The sequence below is a fragment of the Mixophyes fleayi genome, chromosome 4 (assembly GCF_038048845.1).
Source record: "Mixophyes fleayi isolate aMixFle1 chromosome 4, aMixFle1.hap1, whole genome shotgun sequence".
NCBI classification, from domain to species: Eukaryota; Metazoa; Chordata; class Amphibia; order Anura; family Limnodynastidae; genus Mixophyes; species Mixophyes fleayi.
This window is the reverse complement of record NC_134405.1, coordinates 193,109,651-193,127,054: the sequence shown is the minus strand read 5'-3', so window position 1 is coordinate 193,127,054 and position 17,404 is coordinate 193,109,651. Positions and strand designations below refer to the sequence as shown.

Genomic DNA, 17,404 nt, shown 5'->3' with positions numbered 1-17,404 from the left:
GCTATCGTGCTGCAGATTGCAACTGTTTTTATAAAACATGACTCAGTCTCCTCCATATCTTACGAATATACACAACAAATTAGGACCCATTTCATCCTATTCCACCCCTATAATTCCCATATAATTTTCTGAATTAATAACGAATTAATGACTGAGTAAAACCCCAACACTCCCACAATTCACTGCTGGTATCAGGTTATTCTATTGTAATGCAGGGTTTACTCTAAATATGTTTATCATTTATAGCGGAAGGTTCAACTTATATCTCACAGGCTCTACAAAAGTACTGGGATGGAATAGTATCACTAAATAGCTAACTAACTAATACCCAGAAAACAAGCACCCCTAATTTAGGAGCTTACCTAGGGTGGTGCCCTTCAGCTGTTTGGGGTTGAACTCAGGAGGTGGCCAGCAGTGCTTTCTGTGAAACACTATCGCTTCCGAGGTCCTTTCTGCATGGTCCTCCAGATTAGTGCCCTTTAACCCAGGACATGGTGCGTGTGTATTCACATAGTACTTTCGTGACAGCACAAGCCATTTTCTAATTTGAATACAAAATTCAATACCTTTGCACTGCGTTTGCTACCCAAGGTAGCAAATACTGGTACCGGAGTATCCAGTTTTCCTCCACAGCAGTGGTGCATCACTGGCAGCAGGTAAACGCCTACACACAGAAAATAGCAACCTACTACCTGTCCTCTTTATCCATAGCTGGAGAGAGAGGAAAAGGACAAAGGGGAGGGAAGGAGCTGAATTACATATTACCTGGGGGTATTTCAATTATCTGTCTCTACCGAATGCTAGAAGAGCACCAAACCATTGTAATGGCTGCCATGGAGGATAAAAAAAATGAAAAACATTTTGGAGGTTAGAGTCCTTTTAATCCATTGTCACCTAACACACATAAGCAGAATTCCATACTTCTGTCCACTAACATGTATTGTATTTACTTCCTCCTTCCTACTAAACACAAGCCTAAACCTATGAACTTACTAACTTCTAGTACTATACAAGTATGTTGCTCTTCTACGCTCAGTTCTTTAGTGTACGTATTAACTTCTAGTAGATAATCAGGCCTCTGTAATACAAACAGAAATTGAAACCTCATTCATGTCCACCTTCTAACTCCTTTTTAGTACACGTGCCAGAGACATGATTTTCTTATCATAATCCTGTCTGGTCTATGTTATAGGCAACACCACCAAGTGATTCAGCATCCATCAACTGCTCGCCAACGACAAATATCATGTGACGAAAAGCAAATGTGTTTTCAGCTCTCTCAATTTACCAAGAGAATATATTTAACATATATTCCAAACATTGTTTTCTATAAACGGCAACACGTATACTCCAACTCATTGCTCATTAAACTTCTCCAGCATCTGAAACAAGACTTATATGAAATTACACCACCTGCCCCACCTTTACCCAACCACAATTTCTAGTCCCAGGCAACTTGGGAGGTATCGATCTGCATTTTTGCTTTCCTCTCTTGACATTACACTAGGAATACATAGACCTTTTGGAAACACTGATTAATGCATCATTGAGCTAGTAAATCACCCAATTCTTTGGTAATATGTTAAAACAAATAAAAGATTTGTGCAACACAACTGTACAGTTATAAGTGGTTTTAGTTAGCATATAGCACTTTTTAAATAATACTGATAACCAGTATTAAAGTATGTCCATATCACATTAGTACTAAACTGTTCCTTACACATGAGACTACAAAGATCCTAATCCATAGCTCACCCCGTAGCTCTAATATAGTGTTTGGCTCTTAGCCATAACCTGCATAACATAGTAAAGGGAGGGACAATTAAAAGAGAAAAGAGGCATGAACATCACACGGGGACAAATAAAGGACGTCTGAGTGAAGATGCAATATGAAGACAATTTACCAGATGTAAAGGACACTAAGGTAATACAATTTACTCGGATACCAGTAATGCTAAAGACATGTGATTTATGAGCAGTAAATGTCAAACAGTGCTGGTTAAACTATGCTGTCCACATGTACAGAGGTGCACTGAAGAGGAATAGGCTTTGCTCTATGAAGGGTAATATGGCGCTCTTTTGTTTAGGAATTTTAGCAAGTGATGCCGGAAGGCACAATATTCTATTCCTCATTAAAGCTTTTTATTACTGTTAAGGCTGTATAAACCCCACAACTCATTTCAGTTCAGATTTCTCTTTCGTTTTATGGGATTAGGTCAATCATAGACTGTAGAGAAATAAAGATGTGAAGTCAAGGATGTGTTTGACATGATTATCAAGCAGCCTTCAGGCACATTCACAAAACCGAGGTTCTTCTGAAGCCTCTATAACATTGTGAGGACAATAACAGCTTGTATTACAATATGAACACAATAAATACTATAAGGTAAATGACAAATAGGAGGTGGATGAGTATGCACACTTACTTGATGTAGGTCACTTCCGAGAACATACTCCTGGAAGTACCCCGGTGCTGCAGAGGAAGCTCTTATTGCCTGCCATAGATTATACTGGCATCCTCCCATATAAGGAGACTTAACACCTGGAATATGGTTGTAGTTTCTGAACACAAATGCTTTTAAAGGTATTCCTCTGTTAACGACAGTGCTCACTGCAGCAACCTACAACAAGAGAGACACCAATAGTAGAATGATAATAAATATTCTAATAGATATTTTATAGAACATGGTACATCTTGTTTAACAGTACAGCTGCATGCTAATATTGTAATACTGCAAAGTTATCAAAATATCACTGAATAAGAGCTGCATTAACTAAATGGCAAAGATCCCTGAACACATATAGCCCCAGGGGTAAATGAAAGATTACGCCAATTTGGCTGACAAGCCCAGAGATGATTTATAAATATCTCTCTAAAAATAAACAAGCTTTGCCTAGTTATTTTCTTTTTGCGAGATTATACATTTCTACCTTTTGCGCTCGCCGGTTCATTCTGTAGACCAATAAAAACTAACTGCCCAGCAACATTTTGCATAACGTCAAATGCGGTGCAATACTCTGATCCTAATACTATCTTACAATCCGTGTAAAACATCAGGAACCATGAGACCAGGCAATGTTTTTCCATATTCCCGTGACCACTGTTACTGTTCCTTAGCCTCCTTAAATCACACTTTTACCCCATCCAAGATTAGGAAGTATTACTCCTTACTTTTGGCACCACTTTTGGGAGTAAATGTATTTACAATTCGTACGGAAAAATGTCTCAAAATGGCTGTTTATTAAAGCCGACATTTTGAGGCATTTTTACACGCAGGTTTTAAATCGCCCAATGTGTTAAAGGCAGAACCGCTGATAAGCTGCCCAAAAATTGCTGTTTCATCTAGCAAAGCGTTCAACATCGCTGTCCCGACTTTTAACTTTGACTACATACAAACAGTCGAATGAATGAAGCAAAACGGACCTAAAAATCAACCAACCTAAATAAGTGATTGCTACAGGCTGGTTTAGAAAAAACTGCTTTTATTGGCCTAAAATGAATGATGATCATAAAAAGGGCCCAAATCCTGTAATGCATACATGATACAGCATGTATGTGGTCATTGTGGTCCATGAAGCAAAAATGAGGGAGGAAGAGGAGAAGCACCAGGTTCCATGGAGGCAGCCTCAGACTACAGGGCCTCCTCTCCCCTTTCTGCTCTAGCTGTTCTCCCCCTCACAAAAAACACAAACTACATTAAAAGAACTAGACTAAGACAAATAGCACTCACACAACAATCACTTCTAAACACTGACAGCACAATCCTCTAACACACAATTCACAATAAAGACATACTAACAGGAAACAAGACAGAAAAACAAACAGCAAAAAACAAGACTTTCTCAGATATTGATTTAGAACAGCACCAGTAACCCACAAATAAACTATCCAAGCACTCACCTATACTCCTCTCTCCTATCCACTAGTTCCTCACAACCCTATCAAAGTAAAGGAGGAACAGCCCAGCCTTTTATAATGCTAGAGATGTCAAAATCACGTGAGTTGAATTATCAAACAGAAAAACACAAAGCAACAGTCTCCAGCTCAAATTTGGCAGGATTTTAGAAACCACTGTGGGTTATAGACAAACAGTGGCGGTTTACCAGCTATTTCCTCTTTTCCAAAACGACGAGCATAGCAAGCGGTTTGACAGAAGCCGCAAACTTCCGGATGAAACGTTCAGCGGTTTGAGACTACAAACCAACTGGAATTAAACTGCCATTTGATACATTTACCCCTTGGTCTTAGTTGAGTGACTATAGCTACCTGTTACTCAATTTGTAAGTCATGTCAGCCTTTATCAGTCCCTTGCACCCACAGTCTTTCTGACCACACTGTGTGTGAGAATGCCCTTAAACATTCATGCCAGTATCTAACACCCATTACAATGCCATGTTCAAAGTCACAAATATGTTCTCCATTCTCCTTCTGAATTGCACACATCTTGTCAGACATCAATCCTTGGCAACCTACATTAAACAACACTGTCTACAGATAAGATGCTGTCACTAACGAGCAACCTAATAAACTGCCACTCAGTGAAAAAGCAAAATAAAGTGACAACATGTAACTGACTAGTAAAGTCTTCCACCTGACAAGTGTTTTTTTTCATTGGGGTGTATAAGTATGCATTAATATCTACATCCTACCTTGTGTACTGTCCAAACCAACAGCACACATGATACAAACATATTTTACTCCATATAAAATACACACTAAAAATAAATTGTCATTGACAATTGTACCTTAATTTCTCTTATACTAACAAAGGATATATGTGTCCCTAGATTCCTATAGTACAAATATGAGAAACCAGGAATTGTATTATGTGGCACTGAAAGATTTATCACTCATTCTAGCTACTTGCAATTTTCAGCTGTAGGCCCTGATTTCCTGGTATAGTGAGTGATAGGAAGGACTGCACTCCATGTTAGCAGACTAAGCTTAGACTGCTGTGAAGCTGAAAGGCCTGATATCTGCCACCAGGGTTCTCACTGCTGAAAGTGTGTGATTAGCACATCACCAAGTAATGCTGGCTTGTATGAGTTACTTCTGAGTCAGTTATATTATAAAGTTCTATTTTGTGAGGTACTTCAGGATAGGCCCTCACCTTGTCAGAGAGGGACATTGACTGAAGTCCCTTTAGAACTTGACACTGTATGCAATAATAGTGGGGTAGGGAACTAAACAAAACTGTTCCTGGTCCCAAACGGGCCCCATGGAAATGGTGAACTATCACTTTCCTCAGTAGAGAGCATACACCATATTTAATGACCATTTATGAGATATGGGATCTCAAGAATGCAAGGTTATAAAACGCCCCAAAAGGTATCACAGGGTTAATGGAATTAATGTGTAAAGGAAAATCTATCCCTCACAATCACATATTTCTGCTAAGCTCCTGAAACATTTACATATGTATTTATGAATGTTATTAGTAGCCCTCTTATTGAAGCCATTTTGTATTTTAGGTTCAGAGGCCAGCTTGCAAGGCACTTTGTTGCACACCTATGTTGCACAAGAGCTCTATCATGGCATTGTACTGTGGAATCATAACCTAAATAGCATGATGTACAAATTGCTGACCAGTCATCCAGAATGTTCTACAAAGCATCAGAGACTGGAATTCACATGATGATCCAGCACTTCCTGTTGGGAAGCTTTAGTCAATATAGGATGTTTAATACCACAGTAATGACTCATCAAGAACTTTTCCAATGATACACAGAGTGGCTGACATTCAGAAAAACAGTCTGGTGCCTCTGTTAATCAGATTACTATTTGCAATGCAACATTCTATAAAGTGGCCTTTGTTTTTTTACAGAAACTTAATGGCTTTACATCAGCACTTGATATAGCAGAACATAGCAGTGAATAAACTCCCCATCCCACAGTTGTATTATGCTAAATGAATAATTGATCCACTTAAGGGTAAGTAATGATGGTCAAATGCTGGAAAACAACCCACTCTCACAAGAAGCCTTTTGTTTTGAAAGTTAAAAAAAAAATATCAGAAAAATCCATTTTTTTTTATCCTTGCATTGTCTAGAAAGGAGAAAAATAATCCTAGATGTAATACTGAACTTACATATGTTCTGGAGACAGAAAGAGAGTGCTGTAATCACATGCTGGAAATGTCCAATGAATAAAACATACCTGACATATCTAGTAAAGTAGTTGTTACTTATTTCAGGGATCACAAAATTAAGAACTGCGTGTCCAATGTAAAAGACATGGAAGAGAGACTGGTTTCCAGCTACTGAATTATTTACAACTTGTGCGGCACTGTTCAATATGTGAACTAAGAGGAAGGTGGACATCAGCTGCCATTTATTTAAAGGGAGATGCCTTCATCATTTATTTTCACCTTACTTTCCCTTATTTATATAGCGCCACTAATTCCGCAGCGCTGTACTCACATCAGTCCCTGCCCCAATGGAGCTCACACTCTAAATTCCAAAACACACACACACACACGGGTCAATGTTTGATAGTAGCCAATTAACCTACCAGTATGTTTTTGGATTGTGGAGCATCCGGAGGAAACCCATGCAAATAGGGGGAGAGCATACAAACTCCACACAGATAAGGCCATGGTCAGGAATTGAACTCATGACCCCAGTGCTGTGAGGAAGAAGTGCTAACCACTAAGCCATCATGCTGCCAACAAAAATTATATATGCTATTTTTTAACAAACAACTACATTTCTACTTTCAAGAAACTATGGTAGGGTGAAGTATTGGGTCTACTTTGAATAGAGTTCCTCTTTAAAAAACGTTTTGCATTAAATGACTAGACAAGATATGCATTACAAGAAGCTTAGTTTGTCAAAATAAGCATGCTTCCTTTTCTTTGGCTAGTTTAATACCAACCAAAAACCAAGATACATGTGTTTCATATATTCAATAAAATGAATTATGATTCTCAGGCTGTGGGGTAATATTGCACATTAGTGCATTTCACCCAAACATAACCTACGCTACAAAAAAATGAAAATTAGTGTCACTTTAAAATGTGTTTTTTTGTGTACTTTATACAGTTATTATTAAATAATGTTTTATGTATGTTATATGCTTTTATAAGTGTACCCAACATTCCTTCACTAAAAATATTTAAAAAAAGAAAAGTAAAAATAAAAGACAATGCATGATTACGCATTTTAGTATGTATAACAACCTCTAGAAGATGAAGTGGTGAGTAATAATGTACATTAAAGAGATTAAAAATTCATGGGTTAATAAATTACATTTTAAACTTTCCTTTGGAAAAAGACAAAAGAAAAGAACCATTTACTATCCCTATGTTTCAATATGAAAAATATTAAAAATATTCATGAACTAATCATATGATTGATGTTGCATATCGGTAAAGCTAGCCTAGATTCTTGAAATGAACAGAGTCTGTGTAATAGCTGGAATCACAGTATACTGTATTGATTTCAAATTTTATTAGATGTATTCAAAACATTCATGGAGGAATCATGTATTTTATTGTGCCTATTATATTCCATCTTCTCACAATATTAAATGCAGTACCAGATTATACGGATTAACATGTAACAGAAGATAAGAAGAGTTCTTAAGCATAGACCTATCATCAACTTAAATAAAATTAGTGTTAATATAATGCAGTAGCAAATGTATAATTATTAAAATTAAAAGAGAACATTGTAAAAGGGTTCTTCAACAAAAAAAAAAAAAATCTATTCCCTTAGAGTGGGTAAATCCCTGTTAACAGCCATGATTAACTTATAAATGCAAATTAGCGCTGATCTCTACCTATGTTCACAGGGCCTGTATGTAAGCCGTTTGCTTCAGCATTTTATGGCGTTCCCAGTTTCCAGCTGCACTTGGCTCCCCTGACTTGGGAGGTTGATTATAATGCGCTACTGTACTATAACAGTACATTATGTATAACATATTATTATTATTATCATTTATTTGTTAGGCGCCACAAGATTTCCACAGCGCCGTACACAAAGCAAACAGTAGACTATACAGGATATAACAGTACAGAACAATAAACAAAAATACCAATGCTTCAGAAACTCCAGTTAGGTCAATGCAGTAGAGGCGGAGTAGAAGAACAGGTGTGGAGACAAGAGGGAAGAAGGCCCTGCTCATTCGAGCTTACATCCTAAGGGTGGGTGAACGAAACAGACACAATTGGAGGAAGTTGAAGTGTGGGGAGAGGGACCGGGAGGAGAGAGGGTAGAACGTTTGGAGGAGATGCGGGTTAGGTAGAAGGTTGGTAGGCTTTAAGGAACAGGTGAGTTTTGAGTGCTCGTTTGAAGGAGCACAGATTAGGAGAGAGACGGATGGAGCGAGGGAGGTCGTTCCAGTGGAGGGGGGCGGCACGGGAGAAGTCTTGGATTCTGGAGTGGGAAGTGGTGATAAGAGTGGAGGAGAGGCGGCGGTCATTAGCTGAGCGTAGGGAGCGGGCAGGAGTGTGAATGGAGATGAGGTTAGAGATGTAAGGGGCCGTAGACTGAGAGAGAGCCTTGTACGTGGTGGTAAGGAGTTTGAAAAGGATTCTGTAGGGGAAAGGGAGCCAGTGTAAGGCAAGGCAGAGAGGGGAGGCAGAGGAGGAGCGGCGTGAAAGGAAGATGAGTCTTGCAGCCGCATTGAGTATAGAGCGGAGGGGTGGGAGTGAAGGAGGCCAGTAAGGAGGATGTTGCAGTAATCAAGGCGGGAGATGATGAGTGCGTGTATGATAGTTTTGGTGGCTTCCTGAGAGAGGAAGGGACGGATGCGGGCAATGTTGCGGAGTTGGAAGCGACAGGCTTGGGCGAGGGATTGAATGTGGGGGGCAAAAGAGAGAGAGGAGTCAAGAGTGACCCCAAGGCAGCGGAGTTGGCCGACAGAGGAGATGGTGGAGTTGTTAACAACGATAGAGAGGTCATGGTGGGAAGGGAGTCAGTTTTAGAGATGTTAATTTTGAGAAAGCGCGAGGACATCCAGGAGGTGATGGCTGAGAGGCAGTCAGATACACGAGAGAGGAGGGAGGAGGAAAGATCAGGAGAAGATATGTAGAGTTGAATGTCATCAGCATAGAGGTGATACTGAAGACCGAAAGAGGAGATGAGAGCGCCAAGGGAGGAAGTGTAGAGCGAAAATAGTAGAGGGCCCAGAACAGAGCCTTGAGGGACTCCAATAGGGAGAGGGGAGGGGGTGGAGGAAGAACCAGACGTGGATACAGAGAAAGAGCGGTTAGCAAGGTATGAGGTGAACCAGGCATGGACCGAACCGGAAAGGCCGAGAGAGAGAAGAGTTTGCAGCAGGAGGGGGTGGTCTACAGTGTCAAAGGCCGCGGAGAGATCGAGGAGGATGAGTAGGGAGAAGTGACCCTTGGCATTGGCTGATAGGAGATCATTGGTAACTTTGGCCAAGGCAGTTTCAGTGGAGTGGAGGGGGCGATAGCCAGATTGGAGGGGGTCAAGGAGGGAGTTGACCGAGAGGTGTCTGGTGAGGCGGCTGCAGACAATCCGCTCGAGTAATTTGGAGGCAAAGGGGAGAAGAGAGATAGGGCGATAATTCGCAAGGGAGGTGGGGTCAAGATTGGCTTTCTTGAGGATAGGAGAGATGGGAGCGTGTTTGAATGAAGAGGGGACTGTGCCAGAGGAGAGTGATAAGTTGAAAAAGTGAGCCAGGTGAGAGCAAGCAGTAGGAGTAAGAGAGCGACGGAGGCGAGAGGGGATTGGATCAAGAGGACAGGTAGAGGGTGGAGAGGAAAGAATAAGGGAGCGAACTTCATCACCAGATGTAGGGGTGAAGGAGCACCAGAGCTGATTAATAGAGGGCGGTGAAGCGATGGTGGTGGCGGGAGAGGGATTGGAGGAGGAAATGTTCAGTCTGATGGCCTCAATTTTGGAAGAGAAAAAGGTGGAGAAGTCAGAGGCGGAGAGGGAAGGTGGGAAAGGGGGAGAGAGAGGATGGAGTTGAAGGTGGCAAAGAGGCGACGGGGATTGGAGGACTGAGAAGAAATGAGGGACTTGAAGCAGGATTGTTTAGCAAGGGACAGGGCAGAGCAGAAAGAGGAGAGCATAAATTTAAAGTGGAGGAAGTCAGCCAGGGAACGAGATTTTCTCCAGAGGCGTTCAGCTGTGCGAGAGCATTTTTGAAGGAAGCGTGTAAGTTTGGAGTGCCAGGGTTGGGGAATAAGGCGTCGGCGGCGGATAGAAGAGGCTGGGGCGACAGCGTCTAAGGCAGTAGTGAGGGATTTGTTGTAGACAGAGGACGCCTGATCAGGGCAGGCCATAGAGAGCAACGGTGATAGGAGAGTTTCAAGAGAGGAGGAGAAAGAGATGGGGTCAATGGCATCCAGGTTGCGCCTGGTGAGGGTGGCTTTAGGCGAGGTGGGAGCGGGGGAGGAGGACAGAGTGAAGGAGAGGAGATGGTGGTCAGAGAGTGGGAAGGGAGAGTTGGAGAAGTCAGAGAGATCGCAGAGATGAGAGAAGACAAGGTTGAGGGAGTGACCAAGACAGTGGGTAGGGGAGGAGGTCCACTGAGTGAGGCCAAGGGAGGAGGAAAGGGCGAGAAGTTTGATGGTGGCAGGGTCAGAACAGTTGTCAATAAGGATGTTAAAGTCTCCTAGTATAATGGATGGAGGGTCAGAGGAAAGATAATGGGGGAGCCAGGCGGCGAAGTTGTCAAGAAAAAGAGAGGTGGGGCCAGGGGGACGGTAGATGACGGAGACACGAAGGTGGATGGGGGAGAAGAGCCGAATGGAGTGAACTTCAAAGGAGAAGAAGGAGAGGGAAGGTAAAGTGGGAATGACCCGAAAAGTGCAGCTAGGGGATAGGAGGAGGCCCACTCCACCTCCTGGACGATCATCTGTTCTGGTGGAGTGAGTGAAAGAGAGGCCCCCATAGGAGAGAGCAGCAGGAGAGGCAGTATCCGAGGGAGTGAGCCAGGTTTCGGTAATGGCAAGAAGATTGAGATAGTCGGAGATGAAGAGGTCGTGGATGGAGGACAGTTTGTTACGGACAGACCTAGAGTTCCAGAGAGCACACGAAAAAGGGATGGAGGGACCGGGGGAGATGTGGATGAGATTGTCAGGGTTGATGGAGCGAGGGGGAGGGTGAGAGATGGGGCTGGGAGAGTTAGGCCATAGAAGGGGGCTAGGGGAGAGGATGGGTATAGGAAAAGAGCGAGGTGGCATGATGAGAGATGGGGGACAAGGGAAAAGAGAACGGCCAGAGTTGGCAGGGGAGGGGTGAGGGAGTAACAGAGGGCAGCAAAGGGAGATTGTAGTGGAACAGAGCAAATTAGACTTTTAGTTCCCTAAGGGCTGACGAGCAGAGTAGAACAGTAGAGGGCTATAGACAGGGTGGAAAAGAAAGGCAATGTCAGAAAACAATATGGAGTTCAGTAGACATAAAATAAAATTAAATTAAAATTAAATTAAATAAAATTAAAGTTGAAATAAAAATAAAATGAAATGGAATGCAGTAAAATAAAACACAGTAAAATAGGCTTAAAATAAGAGTAGGTTAAGGTGACATAATAGTACAATTGAAGTGAAGAATGCAACGTAAAATTGAACTGAAACACACAATGTAAAAATTGAAATGAAAAATACAATGTAAAAGTAGAAGGGAGGACAAAGAGAGCCAGGTACCAGGAGGAAGGAGACCACCGGAAACAGGCGAATGCAGGCCTCTATAGTCCAGGCAGGCGAGTCCAGGTCACGGGTAGATTGCTGGAGGGACAATGGTCTAGGGATCAGGGTTAAGGCAAGACGCGTGATCCAGAGAGTCAGGTAGGACCAAAGTACAGGTGACCAGAGATGATGTGGGTCCAGGTGGACGGAGATCAGGAGGGCCAAAGGAGCATTGGAACCGAAGCACGGGATGCGAGGTATGGCAGCGTGGAGGCAGCTGTGGCCGGAGGCGGACTGGAGGCAGGGATGGTGTCAGGACCGGAGCTGCGGGACACCGGGAGTGAGGCACCAGAGAGACGTGGCAGCAAGCAGACCAGGAACAACGTCAGGAACGGAGCTGGAGCAGCAGATGGAGCAGCATCAGGAATCCAGAAGAGTGGAGAGCCGGAGCAGCACACCAAAGCGGGAGCCTGAGGAACACATGGAGCCGGATCGGCACTTCGTGGGTTTGTGGAGGTCGGAGAAGCACGAGGAAACAGGAGCCAGAGGAGAGCGTGTAGCCAGATCATCACCTGCAGCGGGAGCCGGAGAAACACATGGTGCGGCACTTGGAAGCGTGGGCCGGAGCACGGAGAGGTGGACGTCCTTAGACGGAGCAGAGAGCGGCAGCCGGCGTCGACAGAGGAGCTGGAGCGGTGGCAGGCAGTTAAGACGGAACAGCAGAGCCCATTGGAGAAGTGGAGTAGATCCAGGTGGAAGTCATGTAGGGCCCCGAGCCATGGCCTAGAGTGGAGGTGGATGCCGGGGAGGGGTGGACGACTACGCGGGTAGCACTAGCCATGGGCACCCGAGCAACAGCAGGGAGCTGCGGCCAGCGTCAGAGAGACATCACCAGGGGTGAAATGCGGGGCCCAGAGGAGGATCCAGCAGGAGTCCAACGGAGAGCACGTTGGACACGTCCGTCCTGCTCAGTGTCCAGCAATAGTGTCTGTATATATATTATAATGAGCGATAGAGCCTATCTGCCATTTTCTTTTTCGTTGCAGTCCGGTGGACGAGAGTGCTGCCTAACTTATTGAGGTCTGGATTGTACTGGTTGCACACCCAGTGCAGGTATCCCACTCAGCTGTGAATAGATGGCCACTTCTGTGTTCTGACTTGCCTGCCAATCACAGTGGAGGTTATCTTCTGGTTAAGCCAGTTCAGGGTGATGAAGTCATCAGAGCCCAATCACCAGAGTGCTGAGTTGTGACACTGTCCACTGGCAGTGCCTGTGCAGGTGCAACCCGAGCAGTCTGCTGCATGCATGCATGAGGTCTAACTGACAGGACTGTAATGCAATGTGTGGCATGTGCGAGGTCTACCCGACGGTACCGTAATGCCATGTGCGAGGTCTACCCGACGGTACCGTAATGCCATGTGCGAGGTCTACCCGACGGTACCGTAATGCCATGTGCGAGGTCTACCCGACGGTACCGTAATGCCATGTGCGAGGTCTACCCGACGGTACCGTAATGCCATGTGCGAGGTCTACCCGACGGTACCGTAATGCCATGTGCGAGGTCTACCCGACGGTACCGTAATGCCATGTGCGAGGTCTACCCGACGGTACCGTAATGCCATGTGCGAGGTCTACCCGACGGTACCGTAATGCCATGTGCGAGGTCTACCCGACGGTACCGTAATGCCATGTGCGAGGTCTACCCGACGGTACCGTAATGCCATGTGCGAGGTCTACCCGACGGTACCGTAATGTCATGTGCCAGGTCTACCAGATGGTACTGAAGAAATAGTTAAAAAAGTACTATTATCTATTTATTTTTTTGAGATAGGAGTGATTCACTATATAATCTTGCCCCCTGGGCCCCCATCCCTAATTTCACCACTGGCCAAGACCAAATGAAGCATAGCCTACATTAAGTGTTAACAAGTATAAATCAAAGGCTCGCTGTTAAGTTAGAGAATGTGTAACAAGGTGGAAAACCTCTTTAAAGAAACCTATAGACCAACATAAAAGTGTATGTTTGCATGTATATGCACAATTGTTGCATGTTTTTTTATATGACCAATAATTAAAGATACTACTACTAATACTTTTAAAACAATATTTATTGTTTTCCTGGCTTAACCAGCAAGATCCATATTTGTGCTTGTACTGTAGATATCAATAAATACACGGTGGTAACATTTTGCAATATAGTAAACGTCTGCTAGGAAATCACAATATTAACAATCCATTTAAATACTTACTTTTGGACACATAGGATTTCTTGCTGTCTCAATCATTAGGTCTGAACCCATCCTTTCCCTTTAGAAACAAAATAAAAATACAATTAGCCCAAAAATATTGTAAATATATGAAATTCAACGCTTTCCCAGACAAAATTATTAGTCTATGGAAATCAATATATAGCTACAGTATTGAACAATAAAACATTTTGACAATCATTCTGAAGACAATCATCATAAAGACAATAATGTGTAGCTGGTTCTGCAGTATAAAACAATGACTTTTCCCATTGACCCTGGTTCCAAAACCATTAGCTTATCTTCAACTCATCACTTAATCTTGCAGTATAACAGGAACAAGATCATTGATGGTGAGCTCTTTAAGCATGGAACCAGTCTGACAATAGCCCCACTCCTTCCATTACTTACTATACTGCCTATTGACTTCTGTTATAGTTCGCATAAGTGTCAGTTTAATAAACTTAGAGTCCCACTGGTGTGATGTTCGAGAAATGTGTTGTTATATAGGATGGCATACATGTGATAAACTGGATGTCATGTACATAGGCGTATAACCACAAGCAACCTTTGTTTAATTGTATTAAACGACGCACAATAAAAACATAAAAATAGCTTTTTAGTACTGCACACTTAAGTTCATAAACCCAAATGTTTATGAATATAGTGTTGGTGTTACATGTCAGATGGAGGACGAGAAAAGACAAACCTCTGACCTACACCAAGCATGCACCTGTATAACAACCTGGGCTTTCTTACAAGTCCTTTAAGATGGATACTAGGTTATCCCTGGCACCTTTTTATAGCAAGTAGAGATACATTGATATAGTAAATATAGCCCTAGCTAGATTATTTTGTGGTTATGCTGCGGCAGATCTGAACAGCTCTGTGTGAAATAAGGTGAGGAGACAATGCACTCTGTCTGATTTAAAAAAGAAACCAAAACTAAATTGTAAAAATAAACAATATAAAAAAAAAGGCAGCGCATTACATCTACAAACATAAACATTTCTAATACACTTACAAAACTTTAGACATTTAACATTGTATTTATATGTTCTAAAACAGAATACTAGGTATTCCGTTACCATAATCTGACAATTTTAGTTCTCCACATTGCCAGGATGGTGATAATTGGGTAATATAAACAAAATAAAAATCATAGAAACAATGCATTTTTCCATGTAGAAAAATTCAGCATTCTGAGGTCCAGTGACTGATACAGTCAAGTCTATGGAAAGTCGAGCTCCCATGTCACAAAGCAGTTTACTTTGTTCAGAAATGTGGACATATATTGGTTCTTTAGACCTTTAGATTTGGTAAAAATAAATTTCCAAAATCTATACTTCTTTTTCCTCTCTTATTTAAAGAATTTGGTTGTTTTTTTACGGATTATAAAAACCTATTTCATTATTTAACCACATATTGAGGATGCAACCACTTATAACTATTATTGTTTAATTTCAAATTGTGTTCTAAAATTCGTGTTGGTATCTGTCACCAGAAATGTCTTTATGGAGCGATTAAGGAGAGAGCAAGTCACCATAGTTTGTTCAGAAACACTCATCTAACAACAGTCTTATGTGTGTGTGTGGGCAATCATCAGACAATACATATTTAATATCTACTGTATTTATCTAAAAATCCCTATGCTGGATAAAGAGTTAATTTTCCAATGATTTAATAATCTCCCAGAACTAAAACCAAAGACTGTTAAATGAGGCATATTTCTTGTGAATCATGCTAGATACTCTATGGTCTATAGTCCTCCAACCTTGGGGATAGTTTCATCATCATGTAGCAGCCTACATGGCTGTGCTGTGGTGGAAGTATAACTCAAGATCCCTTTGTATGTACAGTATGGCTTTCATTGGCATGGTTTGAATGGACCAGTTAACCAGACAGGGCATACAAACTGACAATACAGAAATATTAGACAAATGGCAATGCAAAAGAAGAACAGGTGAAAATATACAATAAACTTACAAATGACTGTCATGAAAGAGTTACATATCTGCTATACAAAAGGAGAATGAAATAAACTTGCATGCTTTACAAATTTAATATATTAAAGATTCTTAACTATTTGTATAGCGATTATATCCCTAGAAACAATGGTAACATTACGCAACTTATCCCGTGCCCAGAATGGTCTTATGAAGATAATAAAATCGGTTTGATTTCGAAAAACATCAAACTACATACTTACTTAAGCATTTTTTCCCAGATTTCACTGTCATAATAAGCATGGCTCCAGCCCATTTTTACTGTTCCAACGATAACATTCTGCTTGAAGACATCACTTCCTAATTTACGATACAGTTCTTCGCACTCATCAAGTGGGATTTGAAATAATCCCAACATAAATGCCAGTATCGCTCCTGAAAAGGAAAAAACTGTTTGGATGTTGTATGAACACACACAAACGAACATATATATATACACGTAATACATACATAAACTGTAAAAAAAAACAACAACATTTATTATACTCACATACACTATATATATATATATATATATATATATATATATATATATATATATATATATATATATATATATATATAGACACACATATACACACACACACACATATTATATACACACACACACACACACACACACACACACCACAATCAAGGTGTAATTCCTATAAAAACAACAACATAACCATGTACTCATAAACAGCTCAGATTATCTGCCCTTTTAAGCATTGATCTACTCTTCACAGTGCCTGCTACTTTTATGCCAAAGTGCATTAGATTCCAGACTTTTATGCAGGGATTCTATTAACTAGAGCAATCATTCTAGAATAGGGATTAAGGGGGGCCTCACATGAGCTTCATAAATTAATCTCCAAGAAATGGGATTCTGAAAATCATCACACACTTAAAATAGGACACTCCCCAATGTATAGAATGTACTTTATTACAATACTTTGCTGTATTTAAAAAGAAAAAACACTGTAATACTGTATACATGTTAAGTACAATTACATAAGTGGTTTGCAGGCAAATTGCTAAATTTTATGGTGTTATCATTTTTCAGATGTTTAATGCACAACCAAATTTTAATAGACAGAAACTGTGTTTTTCAACATTTTTTTAATATTCTCTCCGATTAATTCCAAAGGGCACGTCAAAACCATTGGTCATGCCCTTTCGCAAAATCCTTTCATTAAGCATTGCATGGAAATAAGAGATAAGTACAGAATGTTAGCATGCTCTTATACTGCCATCTAGTGTACACACAATGCAATAGTTATCTGAAAGCAAAACATGTAATATTGATAAACTATGAGTACATTTATGAAAACTAGTGCAACTGAAAATGGGTGTATTGCCTATAAAATTAGATAAGAACTTCCTTTTCTAAATTGCACTTGAAACATTAGAGCTAGAATCTGACTTCTATGGCCAATCTGTTCCTTTGTACCAGTTTTGAATATATATATTTGTCTTGTAGCTACTGATTACCACAATTCGCTTAGATAAAGGTGTGGCCCATTTGTAAAGAGCTACGGAATATGCTGGTGATGTGAAGTACACGTC

General features: G+C 41.4%; 1 protein-coding gene across 3 annotated transcripts in view; it reads right to left on the bottom strand.

The window, feature by feature from the left end:
- Positions 1–17,404, bottom strand: part of PNPLA8 (patatin like domain 8, phospholipase A2) — a 50,236-nt gene that overhangs the window by 10,794 nt on the left and 22,038 nt on the right. For all 3 annotated transcript variants that reach the window (XM_075209038.1, XM_075209040.1, XM_075209039.1), the window contains 3 exons: positions 16,060–16,231; positions 13,854–13,911; positions 2,427–2,621 (listed from right to left, as the gene is read on the bottom strand). In XM_075209038.1, the coding sequence (XP_075065139.1) occupies positions 2,427–2,621; positions 13,854–13,911; positions 16,060–16,231 (425 nt within the window). The remainder of the gene's footprint in view (positions 1–2,426; positions 2,622–13,853; positions 13,912–16,059; positions 16,232–17,404) is intronic.